A 24,624-nucleotide genomic window follows, 5' to 3' on the forward strand; every position below is an offset into this window, starting at 1 on the left:
GGGTGCCCAGATAATCTGGTCAGATACTGTCCTAGGTGTGTCTATAGGGTGTTTCTGGGTGAAATTATCATTTGCAATGGTAGACTGGGGCAAAGTAGATTGCCTTCTCTACAGTGGGTGAGTCTCATCAAATCATTTGAAGGCCTGAGTAGAACAAAAAGGCTAAGGAAGAGAGAACTTTCTGCCTGCCTGACTGCTTTTGAGCTGGGACATCAACTTTTTTTTTTTCCTGCCTTCAAATGTTGAACTGAAACATTGGCTCTTCCTGGGTCTCAAGCCTGTGGGAATTCAGACTGGAACTGTATCATGGGCTCTTCTGGGTCTCCAGCATTGCTAACTGTAGATCTCAGGATTTGTCACTTCTATAATAGAGTGAATCAGTTCTTTATAATTAACAAATACACGTACATATGCACACATGAGTACACATCCTGTTCATTCTGTTTCTGGTGAACCCTGACTATATAAATGGTATTTATTATTCATAGTCTCTTTATTTTCATTTAAGGAAATTTCATCAAAATTTTCTTGATGAAAAATTGGGAGAAAAAGTTATTTAAATCTCCATCAAAATTTCAATCTCTCATCCAGTTCAAAGCTTCTGCTTAATGCTTACTTTATTTTGTGCCTGTACTTCTCCAAATAAGCAGTGTGGCAAGGGATTGTGATCTGTTTCATTATTTCATTGGTCCCCTTCTCTCCTAGTCCTCTGCTGTATCTGGCTTCTTCCACGTTGGCAGTGAGGGTGGATGTTGAGTGAGAATAGAAAACTTTTTAAAAGAGTAGAATCTTTCTTGACTGGTGCTGGTGTAATCTAGCACTGGTGCCCTTTGTGTGGCTGATGACCAAATACTGCCTGTTTTTCTCTATCATAGAATGTGTGTGTGTGTGTCATTTTTTCCAGTTGACCTCTTATGAATGCCTCTCCTTCTCTTGTTCAGCTGACACTCCCTTAAAGGCCTCCAGCTACATGTACTTTTTTTTTCCCATGAAAGCAAAGCCTGACTGTCTTCCAGTGTCCTTGGTCACAGGGTATATTCTTACCTACCATAAAGTAAAAAGGCAAACTTCTCTTGTTGCTGCTTCCTCTCCTTATTCTAGTCCATCTTTGTCTTTATCACTTTATTTTTGCTGTGTAAACAACCCTCCTAAAACTTAATGATTTAAAATAACAACCCTTTTAGTATTACTGTGCTTGAACAGCTGAGCAGTTCTCAGCTGGGCTCCTTCATGCACCTGCTATCAGGTACAAGTCAGCTTGGTGGCTCTGGAGTTGAATGGATATCAGGGTGATTGGGTTGACTGGGCCATGTGTCTTTTATCATTCACCATTTAGCCTGGGCTCTTCTACAGGGCATCATCATCATCTTAGTCGCTCAGTAGTGTCCAACTCTTTGCTACCCCATGGACTGTAGCCTGCCATGCTCCTCTGTCCAAGGGGCTTCCCTGGTAGCTCAGAGGGTAAGGTGTCTGCCTGCAATGCGGGAGACCTGGGTTCGATCCCCAGGTCAGGAAGATCCTCTGGAGGTGGAAATGGCAACCCACTCCAGTACTCTTGCCTGGAAAATTCCACGGATGGAGGAACCTGTTATGCTACAGTCCATGGGGTCGCAAAGAGTCACACACAACTGAGCAACTTCACTTCCACAGGGCAGAAGAGCTCAATAGGAGACAGCAGAAATAATCAAGGCCCCTTGAGTCTTGGACGCCAAACTGGTACGCCTTTATTTCCTTTTCTGTCTACCAGAGCAAGGCCCAAGGTTGCCATAGATTCACGGAGTAGAAAATAGACTCTATTTCTTGATGGGAGAACCTGCAGTGTCATATTGCAAAGGTGAGAGCACAAAGAAAGAGAAAAATTGCAGTAATTTTCGCAAACAATCTGCAAGGTATGGATACACACTGCTAGCCATACGTGTAATTCTCCTTGGTTCACCATCACCCTCATGGAATGGAGTTGTGCTGTGATCTTCTGGAGATCAGCTCCCTGCTCTCCCTGTTTTGCTGTCCTTCTTAATTTCTGGTGTGAGGGAGAGGGAGAATAAAGACTATATTCCTGTGCTCATTAGTGATTTAATGAAGGGGAATTATTTTTTCCATTAAAATGGTATTCAAAGTAGAGTTTAAATGTAATAGAATCAAAACATTGAAATGCACGTTCTAAGCCAAACAACATCTACTTGTAAATAAACATCAGAAATCAAATTCTCAGGAGACCTGTAGCTTTCTATGGGGAAAGAAGAAAACAGCATTTTTCACTCATTCTGTACAGTCCTTTGAAAGACACTTGTCTTGGTGAGTCCTGTCCAGTGAATCTCTAACTCAGAAAATGATGTTGCATTGATACATAAGCACTTTAACAAAGATCACTCTGATAGGACTGTGATAAACTTTTCAACTAAAAATGCCATCTTTTTTTAAAGGTATTGAGTAGCATCAATTCAATTATTCATAATCCAAGAGCTCCAGTAATAATATATAAACAGAGCAAAGGAACAGCCCAACATTTTAATAGAGATCTTGTTCAGGATTGTGGATTTGAGCATCTTGTTCCTATAATAGAAATGTGGGCAGATCAACTGGCTTCCTTAAAGGTATGTGGTTGAATACTCTTTACATGATTTGAAAATATATCGAAGTCTGTGGGCTTTATATACTTTTATTCTCAATCAAAGTTTTATATTTGGTATGCTTTTACCATAGTTTTTTTCTTTATTTGTACCTTATTGATGAAATGTTGGTTAATGAAAGTGTCATTGTGTTGTGACTTCCAGACTTTTTCAAATTCTGGTGGTACTAGTTGTTTAATACATTTATTTGACACTGAATGTGTTGCCTTGAATTGCTAATTTTTAAAAAACTATCAAAATGTCATACTCTTCCTCCTCCTTAGCAAATGCTGCTGCTGCTGCTACTAAGTCACTTCAGTCGTGCCTGACTCTGTGTGACCCCATAGACGGCAGCCCACCAGGCACCCCCGTCCCTGGAATTCTCTAGGCAAGAACACTGGAGTGGGGTGCCATTGCCTTCTCCGTCTTACCAAATGAAAGGTTAACAATATGTGAAGTCTAGGTGTTAATTGTGCTTGTGCTTAGTCACTCAGTCATGTCCAACCCTGCAACCCCATGGTCTGTAGCCCAACAGGCTCCTCTGTCCATGGGGATTCTCTAGACAAGAATACTGGAGTGGGTTGCATGCCTTCCTCCAGGGCATCTTCCCAACCCAGGGATCGAAAGCAGGTCTCCTGCATCTAGGTGTTAATTCAGTTCAGTTCAGTCGCTCAGTCATGTCCAACTCTTTGCGACCCCATGAATTGCAGCATGCCAGGCCTCCCTGTCCATCACCAACTCCTGGAGTTTACTCAAACTCATGTCCATCGAGTTGGTGATGCCATCCAGCCATCTCATCCTCTGTCATCTCCTTCTCCTCCTGCCCCCATTACCTCCCAGCATCAAGGTCTTTTCCAATGAGTCAGCTCTTTGCATGAGGTGGCCAAAGTATTGGAGTTTCAGCTTCAGCATCAGTCCTTCCAGTGAACACCCAGAACTGATCTTTAGGATGGACTGGTTGGATCTCCTTGCAGTCCAAGGAGCTCTCAAGACTCTTCTCCAACACCACAGTTCAAAAGCATCAATTCTTTCGCGCTCAGCTTTCTTCACAGTCCAACTCTCACATCCATATGTGAACACTGGAAAAACCATAGCCTTGATTAGATGGACCTTTGTTGGCAAAGTAAAAATGTCTCTGCTTTTTGATATGCTATCTAGGTTGGTCATAACTTTCCTTCCAAGGAGTAAGCGTCTTTTAATTTTATGGCTGCAATCACCATCTGCAGTGATTTTGGAGACCAAAAAAATAACGTCTGACACTGTTTCCACTGTTCCCCCATCTATTTGCCACAAAGTGAAGGGACCAGATGCCATGATCTTAGTTTTCTGAATGTTGAGCTTTAAGCCAACTTTTTCACTTTCCTCTTTGTCACTTTCATCAAGAGGCTTTTTAGTTCTTCTTCACTTTCTGCCATAAGGGTGGTGTCATCTGCATATCTGAGGTTATTGATATTTCTTCCGGCAATCCTGATTCCAGCTTGTGCTTCTTCCAGCCCAGCGTTTCTCATGATGTACTCTGCATATAAGTTAAATAAGCAGGATGACAAATATACCACCTTGACGTACTCCTTTTCCTATTTGAAACCAGTCTGTTGTTCCATGTCCAGTTCTAACTGTTGCTTCCTGACCTGCATACAGGTTTCTCAAGAGGCAGGTCAGGTGGTCTGGTATTCCCATCTCTTTCAGGATTTTCCACAGTTTATTGTGATCCACACAGTCAAAGGCTTTGGTATACATAGTCAGTAAAGCAGAAACAGATGTTTTTCTGGAACTCTCTTGCTTTTTCGATGGTCCAGTGGATGTTGGCAGTTTGATCTCTGGTTCCTCTGCCTTTTCTAAAACCAACTTGAACATCTGGAAGTTCACAGTTCATGTATTGCTGAACCCTGGCTTTGAGAATTTTGAGCATTACTTTACTAGCTTGTGAGATGAGTGCAATTGTGCGGTAGCTTGAGCATTCTTTGGGATTGCCTTTCTTTGGGATTGGAATGAAAACTTACCTTTTCCAGTTCTGTGGCCACTGCTGAGTTTTCCAAATTTGCTGGCATATTTAGTGCAACATTTTCACAGCATCATCTTTCAGGATTTGAAATAATTAGTGAGTGTTAAATAAGTGGAGGACTAAAATAAGAAGTTGAGAAAATTAAGAACTTCCTGTGTTTCCTTCTGTATTCTAGAGTTGCACTGTCTAATACAGTAACCACTTAGCTACATGTAGATTTTGATCACTTGAAATATGATAGTTGCAATTGAAATGTGCTGCAAGTATAAAATTACACACCAGATTTAATAGAAATAGTATGGAGATGATTAAAAAGATAATTTAGATAGATGATCTGTTGATACTGTTTTGGATATATTGGGGTAAATATGTTAAAATTGTCACCTATTTCTTTTTACTTTTTTAACATGGTTACTAGATAATATTACTGTGACACATATTACATTTCTTTTGCATGACATTGTTTTAAAGGGCCAAGCACCAAGCACTGTGCTATGTGTGTAGTTAATGCCCAGTAAATATTTGTTTATTGATTGACCAGTCTTAGACTTCTAAACTTCCAGGATCCCAGCTCCTTGTGCACAGTTTTAAACAGATTTGGGCAACATATTTAGGCCAGGAAAACAAGTAGGCTGTCATGAAAATTAAGTAGAATTACTTTTTAGGCATCTTTTCGAATTAAATTTTTTCTTGGAGCTACATACATGGATGAATCTTGAAAATATCCTAAATGAAAGAAACCTGTCACAAAAAGTCATATTGTATGATTCTTTTTTTAATGAAATGCTCAGTATAGGCAAATTCATAGAAAAAGAAAATAGATTAGTAGTTACCCAAAGCCTGGGAATGAGAGAATGGGGAATAAGGGTTTCTTTTTGGCATGATGAAAATGTTCTACAATTAAGACAATTGTGATGATTGCACATCTCTGTAAATGAGACTACTGAATTACACACTTAAAGAGGATGAATTTTATGGTATGTGAATTACATCTCAATAATAAATCTGTTACTTAAAAAATCAAGGGCAAAATAGAAAGGACAAGCTTATTTTTTATTCATCAATAATACAAAATATTTACTTAAATAATAGAATATGTTACTAATAAATAACATACAATTACTTTAAACATCCAGATTCCAGATAATCAGTATATGTATAATGTTTTCTGTAAGGCCTGAAGAAAATGAATTAAACAGACTTTTAAACAGGTAGTGGTATTTAAAAAAAAAAATACTGATGATGGTTAATATATGTATTACATCTGCTTGGATAATTATATTTTATTAATGTGATTATGAAAACTTAAAAAATCCATAATAGCATATTATTTCTTTTGTTATGAAGGATTTATATAAGTCCTTGAAAATACTGTCTGCAGAACTGGTGCCTTGGCATAATTTAAAGAAGCAGGATGAAAATGAAGGTGTCAGAGTTGAAGATCTGTTGTTTATAGTAGATACCATGTTGGAAGAAGTTGAAAATAAGGCAAAGGTAATACTACTCAGTACTTATATAGATATTCACATTTTAATGTGAAATTAATGATATGGATACAGATATTCTACTATAACTCTTTCTCTTTTTAAAGTTTTTATTAAAGATTTGGAATAATTTTAAGATGTAAACTTTTTCTTCCTCTCTTTTGGGCAGGACAGCAATATGCCAGACTTCCACATTTTGCGAGCTATTGTTTCTCACTTCCAAAAATTATTTGATGTTCCTTCTTTAACTGGGGTCTATCCTCGAATGAATGAAGTTTATACTAGGCTTGGAGAATTGAACAATGCTGTGAGAAACCTCCAAGAACTCTTAGAGCTAGGTAATGACCCATTTTCATTTTTGGCCCCCCACTTAATAGTGATTATTAAAGTCTGACTCTTTGCGATCCCATGGACTGTAACCCACCAGGCTCCTCTGTCCATGGAATTCTCCAGACAGGAATACTGGAGTGGTGTGAAGTAATTGGCCTCCAACTAATAAAATTAAAAAAAAAAAAAAGAATACTGGAGTGGGTAGCCATTCCCTTCTCGAGGGGATCTTCCCGATTCAGGGATTGAACCTGGGTCTCCTGCATTGCAGGCCGATTCTTTACTGTCTGAGCCACCAGGGAGGCCCCATTAATAAATCAACAAAAAGTAGGTAAAAAATTTAGGGTAACAGAAACATAGCATTTGATTTAATGATTTTTAAAATTCCCTTAAAATATTCTGTCCTTTTATTTCTCTTTTGCAGATAGTTCATCCTCATTGTGTGTGCTGGTAAGCACAGTTGGAAAATTGTGTAAGCTGATTAATGAAGATGTGAATGAAAAGATTATGCAGGTATTAGGACCTGAAGACCTTCAAAGGTATTTATTTTTAAAAGGTTGCAAAGTATTGTCCAGAATGTTTGGAGTGGTAAAATTAAAGATTTTCAAAACTCCATAAGTTATTTACCTTTCCTGTTTGGAATAACATTTTTAAAAATAATCTCACACCTTAGAAATGGAGAGAATATCAAATGTTTTCAAGATAAAAGTAGATTCTGGGGTCTGTAGGTCTACATAGGGTGGGTCAGGACTCCAGCATTTTTGCTATAATCTTATTCCCAAGGGAAATTATAATTGGAGAAAGTCAAACTTTGTCAGCAACTTCATGTTAATTCAGAATATATAAATAAGTCCAATTTTTAGCAGATTACCGTAGGTCACTGAATAATCACTAAGAGTATGTGCATTATTTGATAAGATAATAAGGATTTCTTTTTTATTTTTATTTTTTCCATTTACTTTTATTAGTTGGAGGCTAATTACTTTACAGTATTGTAGTGGTAGGGATTTCTTTTTTAAAGCTAGGCATCTCCAACATAAAACCTAGTTTTTTTTTAATGTCAAAATGTTATAGCTGTACTCTTCCTCCCTCCTCCCTCAGATTTTATACTGCATCATAAGGGAAGTATATGTTCCATACGTTCTGCAAGTTTTCCAAGAGGAACTCTAACCTAATCTGACACTTGAGGTTTCTGATACTTGATGATTTTAAAAGGAACGTATGTCTCACTATTGGTATTTTTCTCCTTCCCAGTTTTACAGATTACTGATACTTATTCTTAATGTTTGATAGAATACAGGATATGAAAGTCAATTATTTTTAGAAAACATGGTCTCTTAAAGACTCCTTAAGCTAAATGGAAAGTTCCCATATTAGAAATGTTAGATAGATTTAACCTTAGAACAGATGATTTTACTGCTAGTAGATTTTTTGTTTTAGAAAAGTATTACTAGATGAACAAAGAGAAGGAAAGATTGCAGTAAATAATCATTAAATTTGTATTTAAATTAGCAGGACAGTTTCTTTCTGTTTGAAATGTTCTGTGTCCAATCAAATGTAAGAATCCTAAGTCCGAAATTTAGTATAAATTGTGCTTTTTTTTTTAAAGCATTATCCGCAAATTGGAAGAACATGAGGAATTTTTCCCAGCATTTCAGGCATTTACTAATGATCTACTCAAAATCTTAGGTAAGATTTTTGTCAGAGGTGGATTTTGAGTCTCTGGATGTCATTGGGTTTGAGGAAAGAGTTTTCCTTAGTCACTGTATTAGTGTTTTTACCTAGAGTGTTAGAAAGTGTCTGGAAACCACTAATAGTTCTGAAAACAAACTTCTAACTTGCAGTTAAAGTTGATTGGGGTTAATCTACAGAACAACAGAGAAACACATATTCTTTAAGGAACTGGGGACTGCCTTTGTTTTAGGACCTTAAAATGAGAAATGATGTTATTCTGGCTAGGCCCACTCTAAGCCTGACTGTCATTGGATAATGAGAAATGTCTGTAGAATTTATGATCTTGATAGGTGTCTTTTTAATTTTTCTTCTTCCTCCTCCTCCTTTTCTTTTCTTTTTTTAAAAAAGATAGTTCCTACCTACTCTTTTTTAAAAATTTAATTTCCTCAGATGATGAGAAATAATATAAACATCTGTAGAAAGGAGATAAATTTATAAGTTTGTGGAAGGGAAGAGACACATTTTCACTCTTGGTCAGATTGAGGGCTTTAAGGGGAAAAAAATATAATTAGCTTAGGAATCATAGGCAAAATAAAAACCCACATCACTTACTTTAAGTGTGATTTATTATGGCTATAAAAATAATTAATCTTACCATTAAGAACACTTTTTAGGGAATTCCTGATGGTCCAGTGGCTAGGACTAAGTGTGTTCACTGTTGAGAGTGTAGATTCATCCTCGGTAGGGGAACTAAGATTCTCCAAAACCCAACAAAACAAAATCACTTTTTATTTTTAAAAAGTTTACAGTGATTTATTTACTTCATTAATTCATTATGATTAATGAATTTTTTTTCTGTGTAGCTCATTTGAAGTTGAAAGTTTTTTTTTGTTTTTTAAAGAATGACTCTTTGACATAGGAAATTAAATTAGAAGAGGAGATAAGGTTTGGTAGAAGATAAAGGAAAAAAGATAAAGTTAAAATTTGGTAAGAAGATGAGTAAATGAAAGGCATATCTGACTGGAGTATATAGCCTAAGTTGAACATACATTTTTGTGGCCAATTTTATGTAGACTGGAAGCAACGGAGACAGTGAGTGTACTTTATTCATGCTCATACCTTTGAAAAGATCATGGCAAGGGAAGACATAATTTGAAAGTTTAACTTGAGATTTGAAAATATAGAAATGTATTTATTGCCTTGTATCTCAAAGAGCTTTGTTTCCTGCAATATGATTTTACTTGCTTTGAGGTAGCGATTAACAGTGAGTTTCTTGTCATTAAAAAACATTTTACTAGGTGTGCTAGTAACACTTATTTCATAATCCTTGTATAGAAACTTCCTCTCAAATATAATACTCAGCATGGTTCCTATGGGATCATTTGCTTTAATATACAGTGTTCATGTGCTGTTCGGTCACAGTTGAAATTCTGGAATAAATATTAACATTTCAGAAGTTAAATCAGTTTTGGCAAACATGACTATTTTTATTACTACTAGATGCGAGGTGGCTTAGTGATAAAGAATCCACCTGTCAGTGCTGGAGATGTGGGTTCGATCCCTGGGTTGGGAAGATCCCCTGGAGAAGGAAATGGCAACCCACTCCAGTATTCTTGCCTGGGAAATCCCATGGACAGAGGAGCCTGGAGGGCTACAGTCCATGGGGTCGCAGAGTCAGACACAACTTAGCAACTAAACAACAAACAACAACAACAACAACAGTTGTCATATTACGCATCTAGAACTACAGAGTGGATTACTGAATATCAGGTATGGCGAAGGACATCAACCAAGGTTCTTCTCTGTGAGGTTTATTTATAAGGCAGATTTCTTTCCTAGGGAGAAAACAGGTGTGATTTTAGAATGCGGATCGTGGAATAACTTGATCTTTGTACCTTACTTACTACAGTGTAATTCTCAGGTGTGGATTTGCTCTTGTTCTTTTCCTTTCATGTATCGTCTGTGTTCCGACAGAAGAGATCCCTAAGTCTTTAGATGGAGGCCCAGGAAAGAGAAAGGGCCTCTCCTAGGGATTTCACCATGTAAGCTCACCCATATATTAGTTAAAGAGGTAGTAACATAATGTCATAAATATGGCGAGTAGGCACTGTTGTTAAGAGCACACTGCTAATGAGATTAATATCAGAGTCAGAAGATGCTTTTGTAGGTGGCCTTTACAAACAAATGTCCTGTGAAGCAGTGACACACTTTTAGAGAAAAAGTCCATGTGCTTGAAAGCACTAGTGATGTTGCCTTTGTGTCTGAGGTTTGCCTTTGCACAGAGATTATCATTTCATCTGAGCCTAACACTGGGTGAAGCTACTGTTTTATTATTGTTTTTCTGTTACAGAAATTGATGACTTGGATGCCATTGTACCTGCAGTAAGGAAATTAAAAATACTTTCATACTGAAAACAAATCAAATCATTTTTACTGTGTAAATTGCATTCTTAACATCCTAAGTATTTTGTAGGATTGATCTTACTCTGAGACATGGGTTATAAAATGTATTTACCCCAAAATTTACCCCCTTCTTTCTATTGAGGCCTCATCTGTATAATTTTTATTGACTTTGAGATTCTTTTATAAAACAATTGCTAAGTTTAATTAATAAATTAACTTTAGATCCTTGAATAATTCTTAAGCAGTTCTTGAGTACTTAAAATTTAAGATTGTTTTAAAGTACAGTGTGTGAATAAGAGAGAAACTCAGGGAGAGATAATGCAAGTAATAGAAACGTTGCATTTAAGTTCAGAGTTTAGTGACATTTTTGGTTCTAGGAACAAGGAATGCCAATGTCTGTCTTTATCCAACAAGCAGGAAGCTATTGCTTTCCCGGCAAGGAAATGGCACATTCAATTAAGATATCCCTCATAACATTTGCCCTTTCAGAGCAGAAGGAACAAAAGGAAGAAGGAAAAAAAAAATTTTTCCTGTTAGGGTAGGAAAGAATTATGAGGTAAAATAGATGAGTAGGTATTAAGTCTCTCATTTAAAAAAGTGTCTTTTTTACTATCTTCATGTGATGTACCTTTTATAAGGGCATGAAATCTTAAATAAAATTTTGTAAAGAATTTCCAAATGTAAGTGTTCTCAGTGACTTATTTGTATTCCTCATAAATAATGAGTCATATTCTCTTACTAGTCTGAGCCTTCCTTGGGCAACTGGTTCACCCTTGCTACATTTTCTGTAAGAGTAGTTTTCTTGCCACTTTCTACATAGTCTCTGTTCTCAGTATTCATTCTGATTTTCTTAAAGGATAACTGTTCTGCTTCACATCCATGAGTACAAATCACTTTGGATTGCTGCTGCTCCCTTACTCCCTACCCCCACTTTTATAACTTCTCAGTTATTCTTGTTCATTGTCATATAGAATATTGTAAAGATTTCCAGGAAGCAGCATTGTGGAATGCAGAGAATAGATGTCAAAATATAAGCACTCAGATCCTTAGTGGGGTGACCATAAGGATTAGAAGTAAGGTAATGTGTGTGTTTCTATGTGTATACACACATTCTTTTTCATCTTCTTTCCCATTATGGTTTTATTATGGGCTTCCCTGGTAGCTCAGAGGGTAAAGAATCTGCCTGCAATGTGGGACACCTGGGTTTGATCTCTGGATTGGGAGGATTCCCTGGAGGAGGGCATGGCAACCCACTCCAGTATTCTTGCCTGGAGAATCCACCAGGACAAAGGAGCCTGGCGACTACAATTCATGGGGTTGCAAAAACGTGAGTGTTTACAATTATAATAGTTTATTTTATTGTAAAAGTTTATGTAATTTACAATAGTTGATTCAACAGTTGTGTTAGTTTCTGGTATAGCAAAATGATTCAGTTTTATGTGTGTGTGTGTGTGTGTGCATGTGTATACACACACTCTTTTTCATATTCTTTTCCATTATGGTTTATTGTACGACACCAAATATAGTTTCTACGCTATACAGTAGGACCTTGTTGTTTATCTGTTTTATATATAGTAGTTTGTATCTGCTAATCCCAAACTCTTAATTTATCCTTCCCCTACTCTCTTTTCCCTCTGGTAACCATGAGTTTGTTTTCTGTGTCTGTAAGTCTGTTTCATAAATAAGTTATTTATGTCATATTTTAGAGTTCACATACAAGTGATATCATATGGTATTTGTCTTTCTTTTTCTGACTTATTTAGTATGATAGTCTCTAGGTCCCTCCATGTTGCTGCAAATTGCATTATTTAATTCTTTTTTTTTTTTAAGAAAAAATAATTTGTTTCTTTAGTTTTGGTTGTGCTGATATTTAATTCTTTTTTATGGCTGAGCAATATTCCATTTTATATATGTACCACATCTTCTTTATGTGTTCCTCTGTTGGTGGGCATATAGGTTGCTTCCATGTCTTGGCAATTATAAATAGCGCTGGTATGAACATTGGGATGCATGTATCATTTTGAATTATCATTTTCTCTATATATATGCCCAGGAGTGGAATTGCTGGATCATATGGCAACTCTAATCTTAGTCTTTTAAGGAATCTCCATGCCGTTTTCCATAGCAGCTGCACCAGTTTACATTCCCACCAACAATGTAGGGAGTTCCCTTTTCTCCACATCCTCTCCAGCATTTGTTATTTGTAGACTTTTTAATGATGTGCATTCTGAGTGGTGTGAGGTGGTACCTGACTGTAGTTTTGATTTGCAGATAAGAAGTATAATTTAAAAATTATTTTATCAGAATTTTGTCAGCTAGTTTAAGAGAGCCTGTGGTTAACTCTTAGTTTAAAACAGGAGTTTTAAAACTCTTCCTCAAAGGCCTAGGCATTTTTTTGAGGGCCACTGAGAGGGATGGTGGCACTACTGGGGAGAACATTAGGCCCTCTCTATCAGATCTACTTTTATCCTGGCAATTCTGCTTTTATCCAGTTGTAATTATTTAAAGTATAAGTACTGCAACCATTGATTGGCTCTTGATTTTTTACCATTTTATGGATGTATAATTGACATATAATAAATTGTGCATAAACTATTGTTGTTCGGGCGCTCAGTCATGTCTGACTCTTTGCAACCTCATGGACTGTAGCATGCCAGGGTTCCCTGTCCACTGTCTCCTGGAGTTTGCTCAGATTCATGTCCATTGAGTCAATGATGCCATCCAACCATCTCATCCTCTGTCATCCCCTTCTCCTCCTGCCTTCAATCTTTCCCAGCATCAGGGTCTTTTTCAATAAGCCAGCTCTTCGCATCAGGTGGCCAAAGTATTGGAGGTTCAGCTTCAGCATTAATCCTTCAATGAATATTCAGAATTGATTTCCTTCAGGATTGACTGGTTTGATCTCCTTGCAGTCCAAGGGACTGTCAGGAGTCTTCTCCAACATGACAGTTCAAAAGCATCAATTCTTTAGCGCTCAACCTTCTTTATAGTCCAACTCACATCCATACATGACTACTGGAAAAAGCATAGCTTTGACTAGACGGACCTTTGTCAGCAAAGCAATATCTCTGCTTTTTAATATGCTGTCTAGGTTTGTCATAGCTTTTCTTCCAAGGAGCAAGCGTCTTTTAATTTCATGGCTGCAGTGATTTTGGAGCCCCCAAAAATAAAATCTGTCACTGTTACAATTTGATAAATCCTGATATACATATACATCTGTGAAACCATCAAAATAGTATACCTATTGTTCCAAGAGTTATTTCTTTGCCCTTCATGACCCCTCCCTATTCCTATCCCTAGGCAATAGCTATTCTGCTTTCCATCATTATAGATGTTTGCATGTGACAGGATTTTATATAAATGGAATCATGCCATATGTTCTCATTTTGTCTGGCTTCTTCCACTCAGCATAATTAATTTGTGATTTTTTTGCATGTTGTTGCATTTATTTACTGTCCATTCCTTTTTATTGCTGTGTAGTATTCCATTGTATGAAGATACCACAATTTGTCTATCCATTCATCTGTTGGTGGAAATTTAGGTTATTTCCAATTTTTGACTACTACAAATTTCGTAGTAGTGTTCAAGTCTTCATATGGACATATACCTGATATCCATTGACTTGAAAACTGTCATATTTTTGTTTCATTGATACAGGTGGAAGTGTAAATTTGCTTCCTGCTAGTCCTGGTTAAAAGTAAAGTATCTGCATGAGTCAGGTGCTCGGGCCTGGTGCACTGGGAGGACCCTGAGGAGTCGGGTGGGGAGGGAGGTGGGAGGGGGGATCGGGATGGGGAATACATGTAACTATATGGCTGATTCATGTCAATGTATGACAAAACCCACTGAAATGTTGTAAAGTGATTGGCCTCCAACTAATAAAATAATATTAAAAAAAAAAAAAAAAAAAAAAAAAAAAGTAAAGTATCTGAAAACATGTAGTGTTTCTTATGTTGTCTTTCATTTTTTTTTAGTTGTATTGTACTGTAGTCAGAGAATATGGTTTTTTGGTATTGAATCTTTGGAATTCATTGAAATTTTCTTTGTGACTTTAATCTGATGAATTTCCACATATTCCACATGTGCTTTAAAAAGTCTAATCTCTAATATATACATATATGTGTGTGTGTGTATATGTAGTGTTATTAATATATTATTTAAATCAACTTCATTTCTATTTTTTTTGTCCGCTTGATTTAGTTTATGGGAAATTCTGAAATCCCTGAACTTGTCAAATTTTGTTTTTTTATAAGTACTTTAAGAAGTACTTTGGCCTGTTTTATAAGTACTTATAAATTCATAGTCAATAATATCTTCTTGATTAATATCTCTTCATTGCTATACATGTTTTTACCTTGAATGTAGTTTTGTCCTTTTAGTTAATAGTTGCTGGATATTCTTTTCCTTTTTTCTTCTTATTTCACTAATTGTTTTTTATATGTTATAAAATACAACACATATACTCAGTACAGTAAAAACCATAAATTTCAAGTATAATAATGATTATAAAGTGAACACCCATGCAACATCCAAGAAATAGAATATCACCAGCACTCCGAAAGGCCTTCCCCACACACCATATGTGTCTTCCCCCAAGAGATAATCATTAGCTTGGCTTATGTTAATCATTTACTTGTTTTTTCTTTTTTTTTTTAAATAGTTTTGCCAGTTTTGTGTGTATGCCTAAACCAAGATAGTTGAGTTTTGCTGGTTTTGAGCTTTATAAAAATAGAATCATGCTGTATGTTCTTCTTAATTCTTTTGTTCAACATTATGTTTGTACTATTCATCTATATTGTTTTATGTAGGTTCGGGTCATTTATTTTCATTGGTGTCTGGTATTCTTCTATGAATGTTCCATAATCCATTTGTTTGTTGTTCTAGGGATTGGCATTTGGGTTGCTTCCAGTTCTTGGCTATTGCGAGCTACTGCTGTGAACATTCTTGTACATGTATCCTTGTTCACTTGTGTGCAGGTTTTATAGAATCAATATCTAAGAGGCAAAATTGCTGGGTCTAGTACTCTTGCCTGGAAAATCCCATGGATGGAGGAGCCTGGTAGGCTGCAGTCCATGGGGTCACGAAGAGTCCGACACGACTGAGTGACTTCACTTTCACTTTTCACTTTCATGCATTGGAGAAGGAAATGGCAACCCACTCCATTGTTCTTGCCTGGAGAATCCCAGGGACGGGGGAGCCTGGTGGGCTGCCGTCTATGGGGTCACATAGAGTTGGCCACGACTGAAGTGACTTGGCAGCAGCAGAGAAAAACACATCTAATGATGTGAATGGATCCTCTGGGGTTGTATAGTGTATGACTTTGATAGATCATATGTATTTTAACTTTAGAAGAAAATGCCAAACTGCTTTCCAGAGTAGTTGTACCAACTTATACTCCCACCATTAATGTTTGAAGGGTCCCCAGTTTTCCATATTTGACCAACTTTTGATGAGTAAGGTTTTTTTTTTTTTTTTTTTTTGCCAATATAGTGTGTAGAGCTCCTAGTGTGAATTTAATGTTTATTTTCCTGATTACTAATGAAGTTAAACATCTTTTCCTTTGTTTTCTTTAGTTTGTAGTTTATTTTTGAAGTGCTTGTGTGTGTCTTTGGTGTCTTTTTCTGTTGGACAGTCTGTCTTCCTATTGATTTGTAAGAGTTATTTATATATTCTAGACATGAACTATTTGATGGTTACACATGTTGCGAATGCCTTCTTCCATTCTGTTTTCTCTTTCCTTTTTCCTCTAGTGTCTTTTCATGAACTGAAGAGCTTAATTTTAATATAGAGAATATAGTTAAAGATGTAGAGATACAGTCAGTGCTCTTAGTGTCTTATGAAATCTTTCTCTAGTCACAAATTGTAAAGTTACTCTCCTGTGTTATCTTACAGCTGTATAGTTTTGCCTTTCACACTTAGTCTAATATACCTGGAGGTTTTTTTTTTCTTAATGTGGTATAAGTAAAGGACTGTTACCTTTTCTGTCACAGATACCCAGTTGTTTCAGCACTGTTTATTGAAAATCTATTATTTCCCCTCTGCTTATAGTGTTAACTTCTGTCATATATTGAATATCTATATGTGAATGGGTCTGTTACTGGACTCTCTTCTATTCTTCTGGTCCATTTATCTACCCCGTACTAGTATCCCGCTGTCTTCATTATTTTAACTTTAAAATAAACTTTGGTATCCCACCCTTTGTATTTCCATGTGTATTGAGTCTGATTATTAAATTATACACACAGACACACGCACTACATATTGAGATTTTTATTGAACTTTCATTAAACATAGGATCAGTGGGGAAAATCAGAATCTATAATGTTGGATCTTCAAACTCCTACTGTAGCATAGCTCTCCACTTGGTTAGGTTTACTTTAACATTTCATAATAAAGTTTCATAATTTTCCTGTAGGGCTTATTGCTAGATATATTCATAGTATTTGATCTTTATGCATTTATAAGTTGTCTTTTTAGAATTTCATTTCCCAACTGTTTCAGAAATAGAGAACTATAATTGATTTCTTTTGCAAGTGCTTGGGCCTGGTGCACTGGGAAGACCCAGAGGAATCAGATGGAGAGGGAGGTGGGAGGTGGGGATCGGGATGGGGAATACATGTAAATCCATGGCTGATTCATGTCATTGTATGACAAAAACCACTACGATATTGTAATTAGCCTCCAACTAATAAAAATAAATGAAATATATATATATATATATATATAATTGATTTTTAAATATTTACTTTGTATTCAACATTCTTGCTGGAAACTCTGATTAACTCTAGCAGTATATCTTTAGATTATTTTGGATTTTTATACTTATGATCATATCATCTGCATATAATAACAATTTTGATCAGATATACCTGTTTTTCCTTACCCAACTACATAGGCTACAATATAAGGCTGAATAGAAGTGGTGATAGGAATCAACCCTTTCTTGTTGCAGATTTCAAAAGGAAATCTTTTAACGCTTCACTGTTAAGCATGATGTTGGGCTTCCCTGGTAGCTCAGCTGGTAAAGAATCCGCCTGCAAAGCAGGAGACCCCGGTTCAATTCCTGGGTTAGGAAGATCCACAGGAGAAGGGATAGGCTACCCACTCCAGTATTCTTTTTTTTTTCCCCCCACTCCAGTAGTCTTGGGCTTCCCTCGTGGCTCAGATGGTAAAGAATCTGCCTTCAGTGTCAGAGACCTGGGTTCGATCCCTGGCTTGGGAAGATCCCTGGAGAAGGGGATGGCTACTCATCCCAGTATTCTGGCCTAGAGAATTCCATGGACAGAGGAGCCTGGCAGGCTACAGACCAGGGGGTCCCAAAGAGTCGGACATGACTGAACGACTTTCACTTGCTACCATTACTATAAACAGAACTTGCTACCATTACTATAAACAGAAGTCTAAACTATCCTTGGGTTTCTCGTTTTCATCCTTTTACTTTCAACACTTGTGTGTTTGGAGTGAACCTCTTGTAAATAACATATAGCTGTACTTTTAATTTTCATGGAATTTGACATTATAGGTTTTAATAGTGCCTTTATGATGATTGTGACTCAGCTGGTAAAGAATTTGCCTGCAATGTGGGAGACCTGGGTTCAATACCTAGTTTGGGAAGATCCCCTAGAGAAGGGAATGGCTTCCAGTATTCTGGCCTAGAGAATTCCATGGACTATATGTAGTCCATGGGTTGCAAAGAGTTGGACACAACTGAGCAACTTCCACTTCACCTACTATGATTACAAGTATATTTAGAAGTCTTTTGCCTATCTTTTGTATTTTTTATTTATCATATTTTTCTGTGCTACTTTTTCCTATTTTTTTGGAGCAGTGTTGAATTTTTATTCTTCACTACTGATTTGGAAGTTTTATATTTCAACTCTATTGATTTTTCTATTGTTACTCTATATTATTGGTTATCTTAAAAATTTTAATACACACTTAGTCAAGGTCAGGTCAGAAGACAAAAACTACATTGCACAGGTAGCCTAACAGGTAACATTTAAAATAAGAATTGCTGACTAGTAAAAGTAGTTAACTGCTAAAAGGAGACAAAAGAGGACTCTAGGGAGTATGCAGTGGTGACTTCAGAAAGCAGATACTACTTACCCCAGGGATAAAGGAAAGTGAACAAGAAACTTAAGAGTGCCTTCCCACGAGACTGAGATTTAAACCTGAGTGGAGGTCTGGCTGCCACAGGAACAACCAACCCACTTGTGGCAAATAAACTTGCCAGAGGGTGTTGGATGGTGCTGAACCATGAAGATTGTGTTTATGGTTGCAGGGCCCAAGGGCATGAGCCAAGAGTAAACTGTGGCTGGTGCTTAGGTAACAGAACAGCCTCCACATGACAGTCAGCTAGCTGCCGTGGGTAACAGCACCTCAGGAGAGGAAGAAAAGCCCCTTCTTCCCACTCTGGCCTTGCAGTGCCTCTGCAGTGTCCTTAGTTGATAAGCCTGACATCAAGACCCCTGGCAGAGGGGAGGAGGCTGTGGTATTTCTAGTATCAAAGCAGGGCCAAGATGGGTTGATTTGGAGCTGTGAGGTATAACTAGTAACTGCCACATACAAAGCTATATTTTAAAATATAAAACTCCCTTAGCTTCTTAATTAAGGACTTGAATACTTTTAACATTCCTCTGAACCAGCTTCATGGCTCTTAGATGTCAGTACTAGCCCAGTTTTGCAGACATTTTAGGTTGCTTGCTTCCTTGTTTAAAATAGTCAAGACTTATTTAGGTTTACCTTACATATTTTACAGATTTCTTTACTCTTTGTTGTTTTCCACAAGCCACTCCTGCCTTATGTTACATTTTGTTTCTTGCTGAAATACATCCAGTGGCCATTTTTCAATTTGGTATTCCCTTGTGCTTCATATTTAAAAAAATTTTTTTTTGCCTGTGAGCTTCCTTTTAGTGGGAATTATCTGCTGTGGTGGTTCCACGTGTGTCCTAGATTGGAATCACAACCCTAGGGGCAATTTTGTGGTTGTCCCAGTCAGGGCTTGACATGGTTCCAGGTTCTAAACCCAACTTTCACATTAGTTTCAAGGTTTCCAAACTAAGTCAGTTGTATGTAACTTCAGACTCCATGTTCCTATAGGAGAGTAGCTGATTGTTCACCCATTGCTGACAGCCAGTTCCTTGTCCTCATTCTCAGCCATGGTGTTTCTTGAGGACAGAACTTTCCAGGCTCCATGTCCCTTACATAGTAGCTTTACCTTCTATCCGGTGTGCTAAAATTCCGGTTCTCTTCAAAACACCCTCTTCAGTTCCTATATGCTACTTTAGATTTTCTCTTTGAACTGTCACTGGAACTTAACCTGTGTTACTTTTTAGTCAATCATGTTTAAAATCATGCTTAAAATTTATGGTTTAATTAGATTTTCTGTGTGTTTGGACTACCGGAAGGATAGGTTTTCACTTGTCTGCTTTGTCTGCCATTTTGCTCAGTAGTTGTTTTAGGGTGGCTAATATTCAGGAAATGATATATGATACATCCCATTTATTCCTCTGGTACTTTATCGTTTCAAAGAACTTGTCTGTTTAGTGAACATTACAATGCCGCTGTGAGGTAGATAGGACAGGCATCAATTGTCCTACTTTATAATGAGAATTTGTCACTCAAAACAGCAAAGATAAATTTTATTACACATCTGCCATGTACTTAGCATGGATGTATGAAGTCTTGGATGATAGGGGTGAAAAATCAATTCAAGTAACTTGAGGTGAATTAGAAAGTAAACAGAAACATCAAATACCAAACACAATACAGATAGTTTCTTAGCATATAACTTTAGTAGATATTTAATAAACATTTTTTAAAATTAAAGGTTACAAGGCAGGGAATTGTTAAAATGAAAAATGTAGAATGTTGATAGTAGATGCCCTAGGTGGGGGAAGAGGCCCTTTCAGTGTGGACTGGCTCAGTGGAGGAGGTGGGTTTGACACAGGCCTCTAAGAGGTGAGTAGGATTAGTAGGCAGGATATATTTGGACAGTTCTGGAACAGAGCATCTGCACATGAATAAGGCAGCCAAAAACTGGAGACCTGATTGTGTTCAGTCTAAAACACAAGGAGTGGGCTTGAATTTTGTAGAAAACAGGAGAGAGATAATTTATAAGTGAGAATAACCTGACAGAAACTTTAAGATGTTACCATTCTTCAGAAAAGCTCGGTGAAAGCAGTGGTGGGAGAGGAAGCAAGGGCAGGGGGTGCTGCCTGAGCAGATAAATGACAAGAAGACTTGACTTGACAGCAGCACTAGGAACATGAGAAATGACAAGAATATTTGGTTTTATAAAGTCTGAAATGCAAAAGAGGCACTTGTTTAAATATACAGTTTACATAATTTGTTTTTAATGTTGTTTAGGTGAATCAGCCCTCAGAAAAGTGGAGCAGAATTTCCAAACCTATCTAAGAGAGAAACAGAAAGCCCCTGTCCTCTCTGGCACTCCAGTCTCCAGTACTCTGCTGTAGGAGTGCAGACAGACCTGGGCTTGAAACTGTTTGCATTTTCCTATGGAAATAATGCCACTTGCTGGAGTTTGATCCCAGGCTATCCATCCCACACTGAAGTACTTAACTCAAGGTATATAGGTATATCACTAACATGGTTGTCATCAGGAAAGTATGTTTTAGTTCCACAGCAGATACAGGAACGAACCTCCAGAGAAGTACCAAAGGTGGCAGCCAGTAGAGCTTTGGTAGAGTTAGCTCTCAGCACTTTTGGGTGGGTCACTTTTTAGTCCCATAAAAAAACCTTCCTCCCTGCGTCAGTCCCTGCCCAGGAGTACTGACAGCTGCTCCACAAGTGGACCTCCCTCATCTTCTGTGTCTAAGACAGGACACCTGGTGTAGACACTCATGCAAGTCCTAAGTCAGTGAAAATTCACCACTGAGGTTCTGATCATTTGTTAGGCACAAATACCCCACTTCTATTTGGATTTAAACAATTAAACCCAACCAACAAAGAGCAGTTCTTGCTTTTACATGTGTTTACCTCTGCCTAATACTACCCAGTCATGCAGTTATACTGCACACAAGAATGTGTGTGTATGTGTATATATACACATACGTATGCGTATATATATATATACACCCACACATATGTGTATTTTCAAATGGCTATTGTGATTTAAATTACAAAATATACATATGTACACATTTAAAAAATAAAGATGTTGTTCATCATCAACTTCTAGGCTGTCCATCTGCAGTCAGCTCATACCTGTAAGACAGTTGGGTTTGAACTTGTGTTAGTATTGCGAGTGTGTTGTGGCAATATCAGGACAAGTGGCCTAGTCTATCCTACCTGGGCCTGTGGGACCAGCAGAACTCATCTCTGTAAGTTGACCAGCCAAGGTTAAGACTAGAGCTTACAGAGAGGTTCTTTAGATAAGTGAAGTCTGTAGGCAGTAAAGCCTGAAGTAAAAGTGATAATGTCCCCCTCCTTGATAAGATATTAAAGAGGGGAAAACTTTGGAAAGAGAATAGGGCAACCACCTGAGATAAACTGAGTAGCAGATTTAATGTGATAAAATGAAACCACTCACTTACCACTGTGAGAAGCCCTTAATCAGATCTTCTTTTGATAAGTCAATCAGTACCTAAACAAGCACAAATTATCAGTTCTCTTCCTCAAAACTGCATTAAATGGAAACATACTGAGATAAATGAAACTGATCCTAAAAAGGGCCTCCTTGAATTTTGAGCAATAACTCTTTTTCTTTGGCTTTCAATATATAGAACCTCTCCAGAAGGACAGTACTGACACCAACCTCAGTGTCCTAGGAAAAGGTGAACTGCTATTTGCAGTTGTACCTCAGGAATTTACTTAACAAATGTTTTAGAGAAAACAGCTTGCCTTTACTTACAAACTGATCCAGAATTTTAAGCAAGACACTATAGTTTTCTCAACAATAAAAATGGGACTATTATCACCTACTTCATAGAGTGGGCTTTAAAAAATGAGCATAAGATAATGTTTAAAATACAACAACTACAGAGTGTACAAATACCATTCTTTTTTGTCTCTCCTTCCTGAGGATTATATTTTCTTCTGACTTTTAAGTTAAAATCACATTCACCACAGAAGTCTTGACATAATGAGATCCAAGCTTCACACAATGCTGTACTTATGAAAACAATACTTAATATCATAGTAGAGGTTCAAATACTTTTGTAGTGATGAACTTGGATATTCTTGAGTTTCTTAAAATAGGGTTTATTATATTAATTTATATAGTTTAGTTTTAAGATTATTTTTTAAAAGGCACAAAACAAAAAACCTCCCAGTGAGGCTGTATCTTCCTTAAAGTCAGTTCTGATAAGAAACTGATGATTCCATCAAAACTTCAGCAAGGATGTGTTCCCCCTGTGAACTCCAGGTAGCCACCAGGAGGGAAAGACCCCCTTTTGTGCTTACCTTTCCCAGTTCCTTCCTTCTGTGTGAGCCAAGTGGTCTACTGTTTTTCACTGCGACATCTAGTGACCTCTTCTTCACTTCATCCATGGAAACAAAAAATTCAAATCTTTAAGGAGCAGAAAGTCAGAAATGAGATTTATATATTTTAATTATTTTCATTGAAAATCTCTAGTGTTTCATCCATTTTCCTACCTTTAAAACAAGATACAGACTGTCTAAAGAATCTAGAGCAGTATTAGGTTACAGCAGATACTTGCTGCATCATTATTATAGATAATCACTGTCCTGTTACAAAACCTGGAAGTGTCAAGAGGCCTTTTACCCCTCTTGAGAAGCTCCTTGGGCTACTGTGCTTTGGGGTTGCTTCTTTCTCTCTCTGACTCTACTCTGGTTGTCACTCTGTTCAGCTGTCCCTTCTCTCTGAACTGTGCCTGCTCATAGGACCACCTCAACCCCTTTTTGTTTTTTTCTGACCAACTAAGGGCTAGGATGCTGAATAATTAGTTTTGCTGAAATTGCATGGAAAAAAGTGGCTTTTTCCCACTTGTGCCTGTGGAGTAAGGCAGAGGAATCTTAGTATACAAGCTTTGTCACATACAAGAGGCCTCTGGACTCCTTACTTCAGGATTTTTTTTTTAATCTTTAAATTTTTTTAAGTTGAGTGAAGATTATTTAAATTCAATAGTGCTTTACACTTCAAAAGTTTGATGTGCATGATTTAATATAATCCTATCTTAATTCTTTTTGAGATATAAATGACATAGCATTATGAAGTTTTATATGTCCAATAATGATGTGATTTGTATATGTTATAAAATGTCAGTCTAAATCACCACATATAGTTGCAACAAATTTTTTTTCTTGTGATGAGAACTTTCAAGATCCACTCTCCTTGCTATTTTCAAATATGTAATATAGTATTATTAACTATAGTCACCATGCTATACATTATATCCCCATGAATTACTCACTTAATAGCTGGAAATTAGTACCTATTGACCCCTGCCATCTATTTCACACACACCCTAATCTCCACCTCTGGTAACCACAAATCTCTATATGTATGAGCTTGGGTGTTTTTGTTTGGTTGTTTTTTTTGGTATTTTTAGGTTCCACATATAAGTGAGATCATAAGTAATTATCTTTTTCTAACTTATTTAACTTAATATAATGCCCTCAAGGTCTATCCATGTTGCAAATGGCAAGATTTCTTTTTTTATGGACATTTAGGTTGTTTCCATGTCTTGGCTATTGTAAGTAATGCCACAGTGTGTGTGGCATTATATACGGTGTGTGCATTATATACGGGTGTGCATATATCATTTTGAATTACTGTTGTTTTAATAAATACACAGAAGTAGAATTGCCTGGTAGTATGGTAGTACTATTTTTTTACTTTTTTGAGGAACCTCCATACTCTTTTCCATAGCTGCCCCAATTTACCTTCCCAGCAACAGTGCCCAAGGGTTCCCTTTTCTCCATATCCTTATCAACACTTGTTATTTCTTTTTTATAATAACCATTCTCACAGATATGAGGTGATATCTCATTGTGGCTTTGATTTGCATTTCCCTAATCATTAATGATGTTGAGCATCTTTTCATGTACCTACTAACCATCCATATTTCTTTTTCAGAAAAATGTCTATTCAGAGCCTCTGCTCATTTTTTAATCAGATTTTTTTTTTTTCTATAGAGTTCTG

The 24,624-nt window shown here is 36.9% G+C and overlaps 2 protein-coding genes across 4 annotated transcripts in view; one reads left to right on the plus strand and one right to left on the minus strand.

The window, feature by feature from the left end:
• The window catches only part of CEP70 (centrosomal protein 70), a 73,124-nt gene extending 62,391 nt beyond the window's left edge, over nt 1-10,733 (plus strand). For all 3 annotated transcript variants that reach the window (XM_065942890.1, XM_065942891.1, XM_065942892.1), the window contains 6 exons: nt 2,424-2,594; nt 5,959-6,105; nt 6,265-6,433; nt 6,847-6,961; nt 8,032-8,111; nt 10,447-10,733. In XM_065942890.1, coding sequence (XP_065798962.1) covers nt 2,424-2,594; nt 5,959-6,105; nt 6,265-6,433; nt 6,847-6,961; nt 8,032-8,111; nt 10,447-10,508 — 744 coding nt within the window. In that variant the 3' untranslated portion in view covers nt 10,509-10,733. The remainder of the gene's footprint in view (nt 1-2,423; nt 2,595-5,958; nt 6,106-6,264; nt 6,434-6,846; nt 6,962-8,031; nt 8,112-10,446) is intronic.
• Nucleotides 10,734-21,597: 10,864 nt separating this feature from the next.
• The window catches only part of ESYT3 (extended synaptotagmin 3), a 51,651-nt gene continuing 48,624 nt past the window's right edge, over nt 21,598-24,624 (minus strand). The window contains exons 21-23 of the mRNA XM_065943188.1: nt 22,923-23,028; nt 22,055-22,104; nt 21,598-21,725 (exon numbers count right to left, since the gene is read on the minus strand). Of these exons, the coding sequence (XP_065799260.1) occupies nt 21,689-21,725; nt 22,055-22,104; nt 22,923-23,028 (193 nt within the window). The 3' untranslated portion in view covers nt 21,598-21,688. The remainder of the gene's footprint in view (nt 21,726-22,054; nt 22,105-22,922; nt 23,029-24,624) is intronic.

This window comes from Muntiacus reevesi, chromosome 8 (genome assembly GCF_963930625.1).
Source record: "Muntiacus reevesi chromosome 8, mMunRee1.1, whole genome shotgun sequence".
Classification (NCBI taxonomy): domain Eukaryota; kingdom Metazoa; phylum Chordata; class Mammalia; order Artiodactyla; family Cervidae; genus Muntiacus; species Muntiacus reevesi.